At 42.4% G+C, this 15,503-nt stretch overlaps 1 protein-coding gene across 1 annotated transcript in view; it reads right to left on the bottom strand.

Annotated features, from left to right (window-relative positions):
- Positions 1–15,503, bottom strand: part of CAMSAP2 (calmodulin regulated spectrin associated protein family member 2) — a 79,228-nt gene that overhangs the window by 4,101 nt on the left and 59,624 nt on the right. The window contains exons 7-16 of the mRNA XM_035121788.2: positions 14,242–14,335; positions 13,463–13,556; positions 12,413–12,495; positions 10,095–10,164; positions 5,959–8,134; positions 4,822–4,958; positions 3,752–3,972; positions 2,776–2,845; positions 1,289–1,404; positions 710–828 (exon numbers count right to left, since the gene is read on the bottom strand). Coding sequence (XP_034977679.1) covers positions 710–828; positions 1,289–1,404; positions 2,776–2,845; positions 3,752–3,972; positions 4,822–4,958; positions 5,959–8,134; positions 10,095–10,164; positions 12,413–12,495; positions 13,463–13,556; positions 14,242–14,335 — 3,180 coding nt within the window. The remainder of the gene's footprint in view (positions 1–709; positions 829–1,288; positions 1,405–2,775; positions 2,846–3,751; positions 3,973–4,821; positions 4,959–5,958; positions 8,135–10,094; positions 10,165–12,412; positions 12,496–13,462; positions 13,557–14,241; positions 14,336–15,503) is intronic.

Genomic DNA, 15,503 nt, shown 5'->3' with positions numbered 1-15,503 from the left:
GGAAAGAGGGTTCACATTGTGCACAAGTTAACATTCAGTTTATGGGTATTTTCAATGCCCCTACACTTATGACAGAAACTGTTTCATGTTATTGAAAATGAAAACCATTGTAAGCTTGGCTTATTTACACATGCAAGAAGGCATCACAGATCTAACAACACAGATACAACTTTCATGTCATGGACATGAAGTTGCACATTCAGCTGCCATTTACTGTTCTACAGTAAATTATAGAGAAATCAAGTGTTATACATGCATCTGTGAACAAGCGATATAGGGTACCAAGAGTAATTTTAAAAACTACATTCCTGGTGCACCAGACAGTTATATTCTTATTTCGACTAATGCTATAACTATTTAAAAATCTTTATCATCAGAACAAGCTCATGAGAAGTGTTAGTAGAGAATTTCAGAGTGTATGTATTCCTATTCTGGCAAGAATATTGTATTAAGGAGACAGCTTAGCTTAGTAGAGGACTCAGAATAGAGTATGAAAAGGAGGTTAGGAGTGTCAGTGCTATGGCTGCACCAGGAATACCATTAATGCACATCATTAATGTTTACAGGGCCTTAGTAAACAGAAAGACTCCCGTCTGAATCTGCAGTGTAAAGAAAACTATTCCCCCAACACTTCCTACCTACCCACAGCATGAACTTCAGATTTTCAGTTTCTTCCTCCCCCCACTTCCCCTTTACAGGTTTGCCTTACCTCTAATATTTTATTCTTCTGACCTTCGTTTACTCTTCCAGCCAAGCAGCAATGAGCCAAGGCATTCTGGATTATATGTTTGTTGGATTTTGCACTGGGTTCTTTGTACAGCTTTGGTCCTAGAGAGAGAGAGAGAGAGAGAGAGAGAGAGAGAGAGAGAGAGAGAGAGAGAAGAGAGAGAGAGAGAGAGAGAGAGAGAGAGAGATATGAATAAATGAACATGGTTTAGAGCAGGCAGAGGTGAGGAACCTTTCTGGCTCTGGGGGGGGGGGGGTCAGAGCTTTATAGCTGCACTCCATGGGCCAAATTTGACAGGTGGCCAGGGCAAGGAATTTCTAAGGAATTTCCTTCAAACCAAACTCTTAATACTCCAGCTTCTCATTCTTTATTATGGTTGGGGTATTTAACTACCACCTGATACTAAGTGAAGCAAGATTGTAATTTGGTACACTGGTTTGCTGTTATTACTCTGTATTACTTTTTCTCTGTTACTTACCTGCTTTCCCCACCACCACCCCAAAGCGTCTACATGTTCTTGTTTGTAGCAAATAATTCAACAACAACTCTTAATATACCAACCTGTATATTCTGTAGCAGAAGCCACAGAAGAGGTTGTTGATGCATTTTCCCAATCCTTTTCTCCATTACGACTTCCGCAACGACTTGGAGATATTAATCCTTCCACAGATTCAGACCTAAAAGTTGCATTTAAACAGGAAAGAGGATTCGGCCAATCTATTACCAAGCATGATTTCACAATGAAAAAAGGCAGCATTTCACAATGAAAGACCTGAAGATAAAGCACTGTTAAACACAAATGTGGAATCAAATGATTTAACAGCAGGTTAGTTCTTCCAAATGTCCAAGTAGCTTCAGGAATGTGTGGGAAGAATGTTAACTGTCCATCAGGCAAAGCTGGCTAAATTCTGAGAAATTGGCGGGTGTTTCTAGCCCCTTTTCCCTTATAAAGCTATCACAAAGAAGAAAATCTGAATATGAAAGCACCCCCTCTACTTCATATTAGTCTACACAACTTAGAGAATTTAATTCACTTGTAGATATTTCAGTGGCTTCTTAAAATTAAGGAGAGGTGAATGATTACATTTTTAGAAGTACCATCGTGTGTGTGTATTACTACAGGTGTTGGCTCATACCTAGGTAAAGGTAAAGGGACCCCTGACCATTAGGTCCAGTCGTGACCGACTCTGGGGTTGCGCGCTCATCTCGCATTATTGGCCGAGGGAGGCGGCGTATAGCTTCCAGGTCATGTGGCCAGCATGACAAAGCTGCTTCTGGCAAACCAGAGCAGCACATGGAAACGCCGTTTACCTTCCCGCTGTAGCGGTTCCTATTTATCTACTTGCATTTTGATGTGCTTTCGAACTGCTAGGTTGGCAGGAGCTGGGACCAAGCAACGGGAGCTCACCCCGTCACAGGGATTCGAACCGCCAACCTTCTGATCAGCAAGCCCTAGGCTCAGTGGTTTAACCACAGCGCCACCTGGGTCCCATACTGGTGGCTCATACCTAGCAGTCCAATAAAAATGTACACATCAACAGAAGCAATTAAACAATTCCCTGCAGCCTGGAAATTAAATATGTGTAGATATGTTTTGTGGCGACTGTGTATGGAAATGGCTATAGGAACATACTCAAAGTTGGTCTAATCTGAAGAGCCATGAACTATCTTAATTATGCATTAACTACTGCCTCACTGGAAGGACAGATCCTAAAGCTGAGGCTCCAATACTTTGGCCACCTCATGAGAAGACTCCCTGGAAAAGACCCTGATGTTGGGAAAGATGGAGGGCACAAGGAGAAGGGGACGACAGAGGATGAGATGGTTGGACAGTGTTCTCGAAGCTACCAACATGAGTCTGACCAAAGTGCAGGAGACAGTGGAAGACAGGAGTGCCTGGCGTGCTCTGGTCCATGGGGTCACGAAGAGTCGGACACGACTAAACGACTAAACAACAACAACAACTGCCTCACTGAATACACACTGTTGTGCCAAGTCACATAAATATGATAATTTTTCTCAAATGTAAATTGGAGCTGAATATTTACCTTGGCGTTCTCTTGCCCGATTGCACACTGTCGTCTCCAGTGTTCAATGATGCCAACGAAAGGCTAGATACTGAGGGGAGATTTTTTTTGGGGGGGGGGGAGAACAGCAACATAGTGAAGGTGTGAGCCTAGGTAAATGCAAGGAACTTTAAAATAATGCAGATACCGAAAACAGAGTCTGTGGACTAGATGCACCACCAGGAAAGGAAAGTTTCTAAGTTTTCTAAGAAATATTCTCTCTCTTTACTGGCCCTATGAACTCTACATATGTAAACATATAATGCGTATTTTAACCTCATAAGTCTTTATATAGTAAATGTAAATGATAGCACGTATATAGGTTGTTCTAAACCTAAACATCACCATGGAGCTCTGTATCAAAGATATGGAAACCTACTTTAAAAGTAGAGGCGATGTTGTCGTATCGGTCCAGCTCACGCTGACTCAAAATTTAACTATGTAAGGAGTGATGAAACAATCGTTCTTTGCAACTTTTCTAATGTGATAACTAGGCATAATGAAAACCAGCAGTCTGGTAGCGTTTAACAACCCCTCTGCCCCCCCCCCCCAAATCTCTGGGCTAGCAATTTAAAAAAGCAAGAGCGGAGGACAGACACAACAGAAGGCTTACTGTCATCCCAGGATTACAAGGCCTTGAAGAGGAAGCAGCCGTGCATCACTTTTCAGTTTCTGAGTACAGTGGTACCTTGGTTTTCAAACATAATCCGTTCCAGAAGTCCGTTCGAGTTCTGAAACGCTTGAAAACTGAAAGCCTCAAAACGCAAGCCTCAAAACAGAAGCCGTGTTTCCTGTTCAACTTCCGAGGCACGTTCGAAAACCGAGGCACTTACTTCCAGGTTTTTGGCGTTTGAGTTCCAAAGCGTTCAACTAGAAAGGCGTTTGAAAACCGAGGTGCCACTGTACTCCATGTCAAAGCTGGAATTGCAGCACCAAGACTCCTCCTTATATTTATTACCTGGAGGACCTTTGATCGGAGTTTTAGGTGACTCAATATGATCTCTGTGAATGGATTTTGGACGTGGCTTCTTTTGTTTGGACATGTGGAGGCGAGGCTTTATGACAATGTCCATATCTTCCATCAGTTTCAGCTGCTTCCGCCTTATATATTCTTGCTTAATAAACTCTCGACGTGCTCTTTCATCTTCCTTCTTCTGACGTTCTTCCTCAGACTTCCTCCTTAGAAATTCAACAGCACCATTAGCAAAGTCATCCTTCTCACAAACTAAAAGCAATTTTTCTGATTATAAGTTACCTGAATGCCAAGTATCACCTGTTACATTCCCAGAATATATCCTGGTTTCCAGGTTTTAGTGTACATATTTTAACTGTATGCTCATGCTAAGCTTTGTGGAGCAATTCACACAAGTAGTCCTAAAGATCCAGTTGAACCAGATTAGGGTAAATATTAAGTGAAATGGCCCTTAGTACTTCAGTACCACCTAACACTTTAGTATTGTGTACCCGGGAATATCAAGTGGCTTTTTGGGTTTCTTGGTAATATTCAAAGAAAAATTAAGTTATTTTGAAAGTTTAATATTCTTTAGTTATGCAAGAAATTTATTTTAGAATGTTCACATTTTCACATTTAACTAAAGGTCAAGACTGGACACACAACGTTTCATTCATTCTGAACACAGGAGAGCTACAAATAGCTTCTCTTTGCAAGCGACTGCTGCAGCGGCTGATGTAGGTGCTTTTTTTGCTCATTGAAGGGGTGAGACACAGGCACACCAATGTGTGACCCTGGCTCTTTCAGCTCTTTTAGATGTGGCAGCCATTTTGTGTTATGCCACACCTCTGGGCACCCATTTTGTGACTGGCTTTCTAAAATTTCCAAATTTGTCCCACTGGACTAAAAAGGTTGGTGACGCCTATCTTAATCGGTTAGTAGAAAGTTTTAAGTGGTCTTAGCATAGGAAACAGTTTGACAACAAGGATCCCTCGTAGGGTATAGCAATTAGGCGTCTGGTTTCTAAATTTAAGCTGAACTCTCTCAGAATGACTAGCATCTGCAGTTGATCTTACTTTGTTTCTTCTTTCTTATATTCCAACTCGGCTTCTAGTTGCTGCTTCCGAAGTAAGGTTTCTCTTTCCCTTCTCAATCGCTTCTCCAGCAATGCTGCCCGCTTCACTGCCATTTCGTTTTCAGCCTTTTGATCATCCTTGAAGCAACATTTAGGAAGGAATGTCAATCATTATCTCAACATTGGCAGCAGACTTTATCCACAGTACAGCCATTGAACTAAAATGGATTGAGATCAACATACAAACTTAAAGATTGGTCTAAAGCAGGGGCATGGGACCTGGGGCTTCCAGATGTTGCTGAACTACAACTCCCATCACCCTGATCATTGGTCATGCTGATTAGGGTTGTTGGGGCCAAAAACACAGGGACCGGCACAGGTTTGCCATTCCTGGTCTAAAGTCACTGAGACAACTATATCAAAATATGCAAGGTCTAGTACTTATTAAAATTAGATTGTTCAGTTGTAGTATTATACCCCACTGGAAGCTGTGCTAGATTAACCACTCCTCTACAAAGGATAACACTCCTCTATGGACAGAGGATGTCTGTATTACACTCAACCGCAATCCTGTAACCTATGATATGGTTTATTTACAATACATTTGCAGGGAGAAGTGAATACAACTCCACTTGCAGAGGAGCTTAAATCATTTATTATCTGCCCTAGTGTTTTATTTTGAACAATACACAACGGTGAGAAAGGCAACAGAGGGGAGTCATTCCCCAGCTCCTGCCTGTTGCAGCTGTGCTTCAAAACAGCTTCTCAAGCAGGTGTTTTGCAAGCTGTTTGGAGCATGACTGTGAGGGGTGGATGATCCATGGGAAGAGTTAAACACAAGTCTCCCAGGTCCCACTCACCATAGATTCTGGCCATACCCTCTGTAACACAGGCCCTGACCACCCGCCCACCACCACCAGAGGCAAAAAGTATGCCCACCCCTGGCTGAGGGGAAAGTGACAGTGAACTTGCAATACAATTTGAAATGGGCACTAGGTACTAGAAGGCTTATCCCGGGTCACAACAGCTGGAGCTGTGGAGGGAAATCCATATGATTTCTCAAAATGAGTGTATCACATGTTCCCCACCACCAAAAAAAGATCCTAAATGCATGCTTGTGATGTCCTCATTCACTTACCTTGAAAAAGAATCCACAGCACACTTTTTGGTCATCTTCCAATTGTTCCTTGTCACTCTCACCCTCTGATTTCTCAACAGACTCTTCTGACTTTTCTGGTGGCTTCAAATTTGTGAGGGAAACTTCTATGAGGTTAACCGTTTTGGATGCAGGTTCTGAGAATCCTGGTGTGTTCAGCACCTCTTCATTTGGGGTAAGGCAGACAGTTTCCGTAATGGGCTGCGAAAGTACTTCAGAAACTGTAGATTCCAGAGGCCTGGCCGGTTGTTCCTCTGGCCTTTCCTTTTCTGCCTGTTCTGCTTCATTCTCACTTGCTGTTTCTTTGTCAGCCTCTCCCATTGTATTTTTGAACTTCAAGCGGTTACGTTCACCATCATCTCCAAAACAAACAAAGGATCTAGTTTGAATTGATGCCTGACTTGGAGAAAATCTTCTCAAACGAGGAAGGCTGTCCACAGATCGCGGTGCAGTCAAAGTGCGATTCAAAGGTGCTATTTTCAGATCATTTGGCCTAGGAGTCCTTTGCATTTTACTGGGGAGAGTGGAATTCTTCCTAGAGGATGACTGTGGGGACTGGTGAGAAGATCGGGGAGATTCCACTGAAAATGGGGCAACAGGAAAGGGTGAACCCGCAATCCTTAATGAAGGCTTCAGCTCCTGAACCTGCTTCTGAGGAGAAGGCTGAGGTGGTGAAATAACCCAAGCCTGTTGCTCCCTCATCTGCATTAGCATCTCTTGCTGAAGTGAGAGGCGTTGCATTTCTTGCTGCAGGAAATGCAGAGAAGAATTGAGCTTATCAATAGATTTTGTATATTCCAGAAGGTCACTGTCATTTAAGTTTTCTTCTGAGGGGCTCACCAAATTGCATTGCTTTTCTATATCTACCGGTGTGTTTGGGGACTTCAGCCATTTCACGTGAGGATTTTCAGTGCTTGCTTTAATTGCCTCTGTGGCCTTGTTTAGTTGCTCACATGGCTTTTGGGCATCTTTTTCTTTCAGCCTACTGCTGTCAGTGTACACTTTCTCATCCTCTGCTCCAGCCGCTTCTTCTCTAAGTGGTGAAATTCCATCACCTTTCTTTTTCACAATGTTAAGGAATGCCGTCCTTCCCATTTTTTGTCTCTGCTTCGTGAAAGCAGCCTCAACCTTCTTCTTCTGGGCTTCAATTGCTCGTCTCTTCTCTTCCAGCTTCATTTTCAGTTGCAGCATTTCAGAGGCCAGTAACTGTGTGGTATCTCTCGCCTGAGGGAGAGGAGATTCCTCAGGTATTTGAGCCCAAGAAACCATGTGAGGAATGTTCAGCTCAGAACCTTCTGGTGTAGTTTTCTGAGAACTGCTGCCACTACTTCTGCTGTCTGTATGATTCAGCTTCTTAAATTTCTGTTCTGCAAAGCTGGTCATTTTAACACCTGAACTTGAGGACGCGCTACTGCCTGCTTGTGATTTGGCACTAACTGAGCTTGGACAAGGGCTCAATTGTTCCTTATGGTTGATGCCTCTGCTATCAAATTCTTGAAGGAATCGAGATGGTTCTTCCATATCAGAGTCCAGGCTTACAGTATAGTCCCTCAAGGTTGAATCCTCATCCATAGTCTCTGGAATGTCTGAAGGGACATGTATTCCAGTATCTACTTCTGTATTGTCAGTCATGGGACTGAGAGCACCTTTTGTATCTGTAGTAATATCGGGATTACTCTGGTTGGGTTTAATATTTGAATTCAGGATGCTCATCTCCTTGTTGTGAAGGAAAAACCCATTTGTAATTTGCTCTGGCTGAGTAACGCTGGGAGATTTCTCACTATCGTGGATAATCTGCAAAGCCTGCTCAATGCTTGGTGTCTCAATCCGATTGCCAAATTCATCGGTAACCAACCTGTTTTGTAGCGCTCCATTGGGCAGGCTGTATGGGCTAATCTGGTTTGCATTCCTTTGATTGCTGTCGGCCTCTAGATCACTGCAAAATTCCGTATCCTTTTCTTCTTCAATATCTTCACTTTCCTCTTCGCCATTCACAGGCTTGAAGGACAGGTTCTTTCTAACAAGCCTGGGCATACGGCTGGTATTTTGCGCAATGCCTTCATTGCTGAAAGATCTAGTCATTCCTCTGTTTGGAGTCTCACGGATGCTATCCTCTTTATCAAAAGAAATGTCAAATGAAACACCATGTACTGAAGATCTAGAAAGGGAATTAAAAAGGAGAATGTCATTAAAGCAACCCTCCACTTAAAATGTTGGAAATATTCCAGCATTTTTATATTGAAAAACCATTTATAGCATTAATGCTGGCTTCAAACTCTAGCAGTAAAATGCAATACAAGGTGATAGCATTATTAGTAGGTATTATCTAGTCCTACATCCACTGAGCATAAAGGATAAGGTCTGCACCAAAAGTTTGCCCATTTTAAGGTTTGGAGCCCTCCATATATATAGTAAATAAACAAATCCCTACCTTGCCTCTTTTTGATCTTCTGTGCAGCCCTTGTTTCTCACATCTGCTGCCCCTTTGCTAGGGCTTCTTTCTGCTTGAACTATGTGATCCCAGCCAGCCAGGGATCAAGCAGTGAATATGATATTATATCGTTACAGCACTACATAGCCAATCAAGATATGACTACCTGATGTCACTGAGGGCAAACAAAACAGACAGAGTGAGGGCTGTTCTTCTTGGACTGGTCATATAGGTGATCCCAGCCAATGAGATCACAATTGCCCTCACTCTGAACGGGCAAACACTTTTAGCCTCTTTTTGTTACAGTTCGTTGAATGACTGCCAAGCTGAAGGGTGCTTTTTCCTGCAGAAAATGACTTCACATCCATTTGGCTCAGGCCCAACAAAAATCTACTAAACAGTTATTTAATCTTCTGTTACATACATGTATTTCCTGTTCTGAATGTCTTGCAAACTGTCCTTGTGACCATTGTATTATTTTTGTAAATATAAAAGTGAAAACCCTTCTCAAAAAGCAGTAGGGATGTCCATTCTCTCTTTGCAATTGACAGAAGCAAGCAAGCAAGGAAGGAAGGGAGGGAGGGAGGGAGGGAGGGAGGGAGGGAGGGAGGGAGGGAGGGATGAAGACCCACCACACAATTTGAGCTACAAGAAGAGACTCCTAAGTGGTGCAGAACTTCCATCTATTTTTCCCTTTCAAAAATGCAGAATTAAATTATTCAAGCAGTCATTTAAAAAAAACCTATAATAGTGACAAGGTAGGTAGATGATCGAGATTTAGAAAGTGTAGTGTATGGGATGTTAGGGGACATGCCGTGTTCCTTCTAGGGTAGTTTGTCCATCTTTGGTCCCCACCCTGCACTCAACTCTTGCCAGTGGCTCCTAGAAGCTGTCTGCATGTGACAGCAACCACACCCCAGGAACAGCTTTGACCAGTAGTGGGTCCAAGAATCAAGGCGGCGGTTTCTGCACATGCTGTAGAAGGAAGTGAGAAGCAGATGGGGCTTGTCAACCTGGGAAGGTAGCACATCTAGGAGAAGGAGAACTCTGATCCTAAACCTCTGCTGCCTTGTGGGATATATTTGGGAGACGAAAGGGCTAAGGGGTGAACCCTACACAAATGCAGAGTTGAGGCCCTAAGATAGTTGGATGGCAACTTGTACGCCTCCTTCCAGCAACTCCTGATGCCAAGTGTATTGCTTTCACATGTAGCATGTACATGCACAGGATCTCCTTACTCTGTACCATCTTCCACAAATGAGAGGTTATAGATCTTAGAAGTGGGGCCTATGTCTACGCATTTGCATCTATAAAGCTTTTCACTTTAATGATTCTGGTGACATCCAATGACGCTTGCCTGCCTGTGCAATGGAAATCCATTTGCATAGCAGGGCCCCAACACTGGTTCTGGAGGGTCCCCCAAACCTCTAGATAAGATTTTGGGGTGCATGGGGACCTGCAGGGTGAGAAGGAAAGATAAATGCAGAAGGCACACTTGTTCATGCTATATTAGATCTTGTTTTGTATGTATATATGAGTCCTGCGGCTTTTCAGTGTACTTCCCCATGTGTAATCCATGAACTGTTTTTCAGAGCGAAGATATTCAATTGAAGGATTAATCCCCTTGCATCACATAATAGGAAATGAAACATTATGGCAATATGGCACCAACTAACCAATGACTTACCTCTTTTCTTTGGGCCATGTCCCTACGTATCCATCCATATAAGACATAGATGTAGATCGTCTAATGCCGCCTATCCAAAATCAAAACAAAAAACACGTAAAGGTGAATTCTTCTGAAACTTTTAAAAAGAGGATTAAAAAACTTCCAATTAACAAATCAAATAGGTGGCTTCTGCTCTTGTTTTGATTTAAAGCAGACCACATAAATTAATTTACCGTGTATCTCATTCAACATTTTGCAGAAAATTATCAAAGAATGCTCATCTGCGGCTCTGTACATTACTATCCAGGTAAAACCCTAAGCCAAAGTACTTAAATTCACCGACATCAGTTATGTTGGGAATGCAACCATTCAATTTACTTCTGTCAACAATAAATAACATGAATTGTGTTTATGACATTAATACTCCTCCCCTATTTAAAAACATGCTTTTACTGTGGAAAAAAAGAGATATCCAGAGACGTGAATCACAAAATAGTTAGTTCTGCAGAATATTCCCATAATAGTCTATATTATTGCTTGCCTATGCCTTGTACAGTGGTACCTCGGGTTACAAACACTTTGGGTTACGAACACTTCGTGTTACAAACTCCGCTAACCCAGAACTAGTACCTTGGGTGCGAACTTTGCCCCAGGATGAGAACAGAAATCACGCAGCAGCGGCAGGCCCCATTAGCGAAAACGTGCCTCAGGTTAAGAACAGTTTTGGGTTAAGAACGGAACCTCTGGAACGAATTAAGTTCATAACCCGAGGTACCACTGCATTCTAAAAATATAAACATCGATTCTATTTAACTTAAAAAGTATGATTTGCTTGTTCCTACTTCTCTTGCTCCACTTTTGTGTGTGTTAATAATGGATAGCAAGGGAATAGAGTATCAGACTATGATGGGAGATCCAGATTCAAATATCCACAGAGCCATAAAACTCCCTAGGCAACATAGCATCAGTTACTGCCTTCATCATAAGCTACCTCTCTGAGCTGTTGCAAGAATGAGGTGGGCCAGAAAATGACAATGTATATTGCATAAATAAAGCTTTCCAGGATAGATCTAACATAGGAATCTGCCTTATATTGAGCCAGAGCCAGACCATTAGTCCAACAAGGTCAACTTTGTCTACCACACTGACTGACAGCAGCTCTCCAGGATTTCATACAGGTGACATTCCCAGCAGGGGAATCATGCCTTTCCACTCTGGCTTGCAGCGGCTAGAAGTATGCCTGCCAGCCTGCACACTTCCCTGGCCACTCCTCCGCTGTTCTGGGTGGCTGGACGTGCCACACAGCCTCCTTTGGAAAGGGAACAAGGGATGGGATGAGGCACCAATACATCTCCTTGCCAAAGCTGAAAAGTATGGGCAGCAGTAATATAGCTTCCTGCCAAGGGTGCAAGGGAGCCCAGGTACGTATCAGGAGTCAGAGTCAGGTGAAGGTGAGCAATTAAAAAAACCCACCAGTGTCAGTGAAGTTAACTCTTTATTGAAAGAAACCAAAACAGCCCAGGCCAGCAACTCTTCCCAATAGGTCTATCTCCAATGAGACAGTTGTGAGCAATGAAGGTCCCCGTTTTCCCACAGCTGCCTAGGTCCTCTCCTCTCCAGGGCTTTCCCCCCAAGAAATCAGAGACTATGTTGGCACGCAACCAAACTCTCCTCTGCTCTTTTCATTTCTATGTGTGTTCTGGGAGACAAGTGGGGAGGGGAGCTGGCCATAGCAAGAGGGGAAGACTCCCTGGCTTCTTCAACAGCCTGCCTCCTGTCTCCTGGCCCCACTCCTCTCCAGCCTCTGGTTCTGGACTGCTCTCTGTCACATCCTCTTCTTGCTCACTAAGCCCAGTTGCCCCTTCAGCTTCTGACACCTCCCTTCTCCTAGTCTGCTCCCTCTGATTACTCATTGTCATCCTACCACCAGTCCCCAGGTTCTGAGCCTTCTTCCCCTGGGGGCTTCCTTGGGGGATCCCCAGCTGGTGCCTCCCACCACTGTTCTGCATCCAGACAGTCCATGACAGCACACCTCTGATTCCCAGTCCTACTTGGAGATCCTGGGGATTCAACATGGGATTTTGTACAAGCAAAGCAGCTAATCTAACACTGTGCTGCAACCCTTCCCCTTGTAATTCTAATAGTCTAATAATTCTCGGCACTCATACGTAGCACTCTGTAGTTAAAGAGCACTTAAAGATAAAATTAGATAATGGTTGGAAAAAGGGTTCCCTTCTTCTGGCAGAAGACTTGTACTACCAACAAAGGAAGGGAACCTTTTGATAAAACAAATCTGAACAGGGCAAAAGCAGAACCTCTCAGCTTTTTGCTATTACCTGGAGCAGGTGTATAAGGCTGTTGGTGAGCATGGCTAGCAGCTGGAATCTGATGAGATGGTGGGAAAGCTGGGCATTCCACACTGCAAACAACCAAAACCAGAACAACACTTGGTTAACTTCTTCTAATTTAAATTCTTGTGAACATTTCAGGAGACAATATTGTGCTTTAAACTAGGCCTGAAAGCATGAATTTAGTGCAATTAAAATATATTTCTAGTTTTGAAAGGTCAAATTTTAACTGAATCTGTTATCATATGAAAAGGTATTCAGTAATACTTGTATTGACACAATAATTTGTACTTCTGTCTCAATTCAGTCAATGAGCTAAATATAATTTTCCTACAACACATGAGTTATCTGTGGCATCTGAGGGGAACTATTATATTCGTTACAGAATTTCTTAAAAGATCACATAACTGCAATACTATGGCATTTTAAGAAATTTTAATTCCATCTATGAATTGCCTGTTGCAAATAATATATTCGGTGCTAGTTGTGTCACAGTCAAATGTGTTTATAGTTCACTTGGAGAAGAAAAGCCATGGAGTAAAGTGAAATTGTCCCTCAGTTTCTCACAATGCCACATTACTTTTTCACAGGTGCAAAAGGCTGCTGGAAGAAAAACTGAAACCCCCCCCCCATGGAGGCACAGCTGATTGTGCATTGCCCCTTGTATCACAGACAAATATTATGGACACCACCAACCAAACATTTATAAAGGCTAATTGACTTCCTACTGAATAGAACACCAAATCCTTAACAAACAAGATATTTGGGCCCTACAAGGCTCTATTGCTAATTCCATTAGCAAGTTTATAAACTGTCTCAGCAACAAAATGAGGACTTTGTGTCCTGACACTTGGAAGAAAGAGCTTGTTGTGGTGGTGGTTTGAAAACAGCCTCACTATAATTGGTACTAAAGCTTGTAGTTACGTTAACAATAATAAATACAAAGAGCCAAGCCAAAAAAGCATTGTTGTGCACTGTTGTTGTTTTAGTTAAAACTAGCCATATGAATCCCTATGAAAAGGAGGTTGGGAATTATACCTGGCTATCAGATCAGAATCGTATGAAACTTCTGGATAGTTTCTTCTATTGGCATTGGCAGCAGGAACAGAGGATGCTTCTTTTGGAACGTCAGCTAAAACAAAGATTGACATCTTATACATCGCTGTAGAAGTAAAAGTCAACAAAAGATCAACAGCCAAGCTGGGATCCGTAACATCAGAAGAACAAGCGAGTTAACACCATACACATCCATATAAATAACTAAATTTCTTAGCCACAAAAATTTAAAGCAAGCAGTCTGACAAATTCATGTAAGAACCAAGACACAGGCAAAGCTTCAGTTGGTCTAGAATGCAGCAGCAATGGTGCTCATGACAATGCAGCTGTGTGAACATATTAGAACATTTGCATGGGTTGCAAAGACGGTTCTGAGCACAATTCAAAGTGCTGGTTACCTTTCAAATCACCTGCTACCTTTTTTTTTTAAGCCAGCAATGCCAGGGATTGAAGCTGGGACCTTTTGTGTGGAAAGCACCTGTGTGGTATTACCACTGAACTATGGTCCCTCTCCTCAAACTCTGCACAAGCTCCTGCTGCTATCAAGGTGGAAAGGGGGTTTGAGAAGACATTTGCCTGTGCTTGGGCAGATGCAGCTAATGCTTGGTGACTTCCTATTCTCACCAGTTGCAAATATTACCCCTATTTTAAAACTAGTTGCTGGCCAGGGAATTATGTACTGAGTTAACACTATTTTAACCTGACATCCATGGAGTGCACATAATTTAGCATAATGTGAAGCAACTAAGAAGAAAGGTTACCTTGAGGATGAACTACAACTCGAGGCTGGACAAATGATGGTTTCACTACTTCAAACCACCAGAAGAGCTCTGCCATGAACACCAAATAATTGCTCTGTAAATTAGAGATGGAAGCTTAATTAGAAGTAAAAAACAGAGATGAATTCAACATTGTGCCCTTTAAACTGTTCCATCAGCACAAGAACTTGCTGGACAATATGATCTCCCGAGCTGATGGCGGGGAAGAGGGGGAAAGTTGCATTGCACTAGTGAGGCTTTATGTGGTTGAATTTGGTCCATAGAGTATACAGAAAATCCACCTTTCTAGAATTGAGGGAAGAGCACATGGTTATATTAAGTGTCCGCCCCATTGTTGCATCTGTTCTGTACTAAAAAATGAATCCATGGTTAAAACAACAACAATGTTGTGTGCTTGATATGACAACTACCACAAGAGGTTTCACACTACACAGTACTGCTAAAAACCACATGTAGAAAATTTCCCAAACTGTAATTACTTGTCCACATCTTTGAAGAAAGCAGTGATATGGCTTAATTAAATTTGCTCATATTCCTGCATGCCATGAACTTAATGTGCAAGTACCAGGTTCCCCCTATAGATGTCAAAGCCATAGCCTGACAGACTGACTGGACTACAACAATAAGTGGTAGAAGCAGGGAGTAGTAAGCAAGGATAATGGTACTAGTTTTGAGGAAGAAATGGAAGGCTGAAACCCAAAGTCTGCCAAAAATGGGAGGCCCCAGACAGGACTGAAGGAAGAAACCACTGGTACTAAATAGCTTCTGACTATACCAGTTTGTATTCATTAAATACAGATAAATGGCTTTGAGTATCATTTCCTCTCCTGACCACAAGATGGCAATAAAATGAAAGACCAAAAAGCGCTATATTTCAGCTGTCAAATGAAGCAATTAGGGTAACTCCTTACTCCTATACCTTTTACAATGCAGTGTTATCTTGGTTCTTGAACTTAATATATTCCGGGAAGGCGCGGCTTCTGATTGGCTGCAGGAGTTTCCTGCACTCAAGTGAAAGCTGAGTTGGATGTTCGGCTTCCAAAAAACGTTGCAAACCGGAACACTTACTTCCAGATTTGCGGCATTCGGGAACCAATTTGTTCGGCAACTAAGCCATTCAGGAACCAAGGTACGACTGTACATACATCCTTCATTACCATGGCATGCAACTGTATAGTCATTCCTTAACATTTTACTAAGGTCATTCTATATTTTAAAACTGAAAGATGACAGAAGGTATAAAA

Source organism: Zootoca vivipara, chromosome 7 (assembly GCF_963506605.1).
Source record: "Zootoca vivipara chromosome 7, rZooViv1.1, whole genome shotgun sequence".
Taxonomy (NCBI): Eukaryota; Metazoa; Chordata; class Lepidosauria; order Squamata; family Lacertidae; genus Zootoca; species Zootoca vivipara.
Note: the sequence above shows the minus strand (reverse complement) of the source record. Positions and strands in the feature narration are given on the sequence as shown.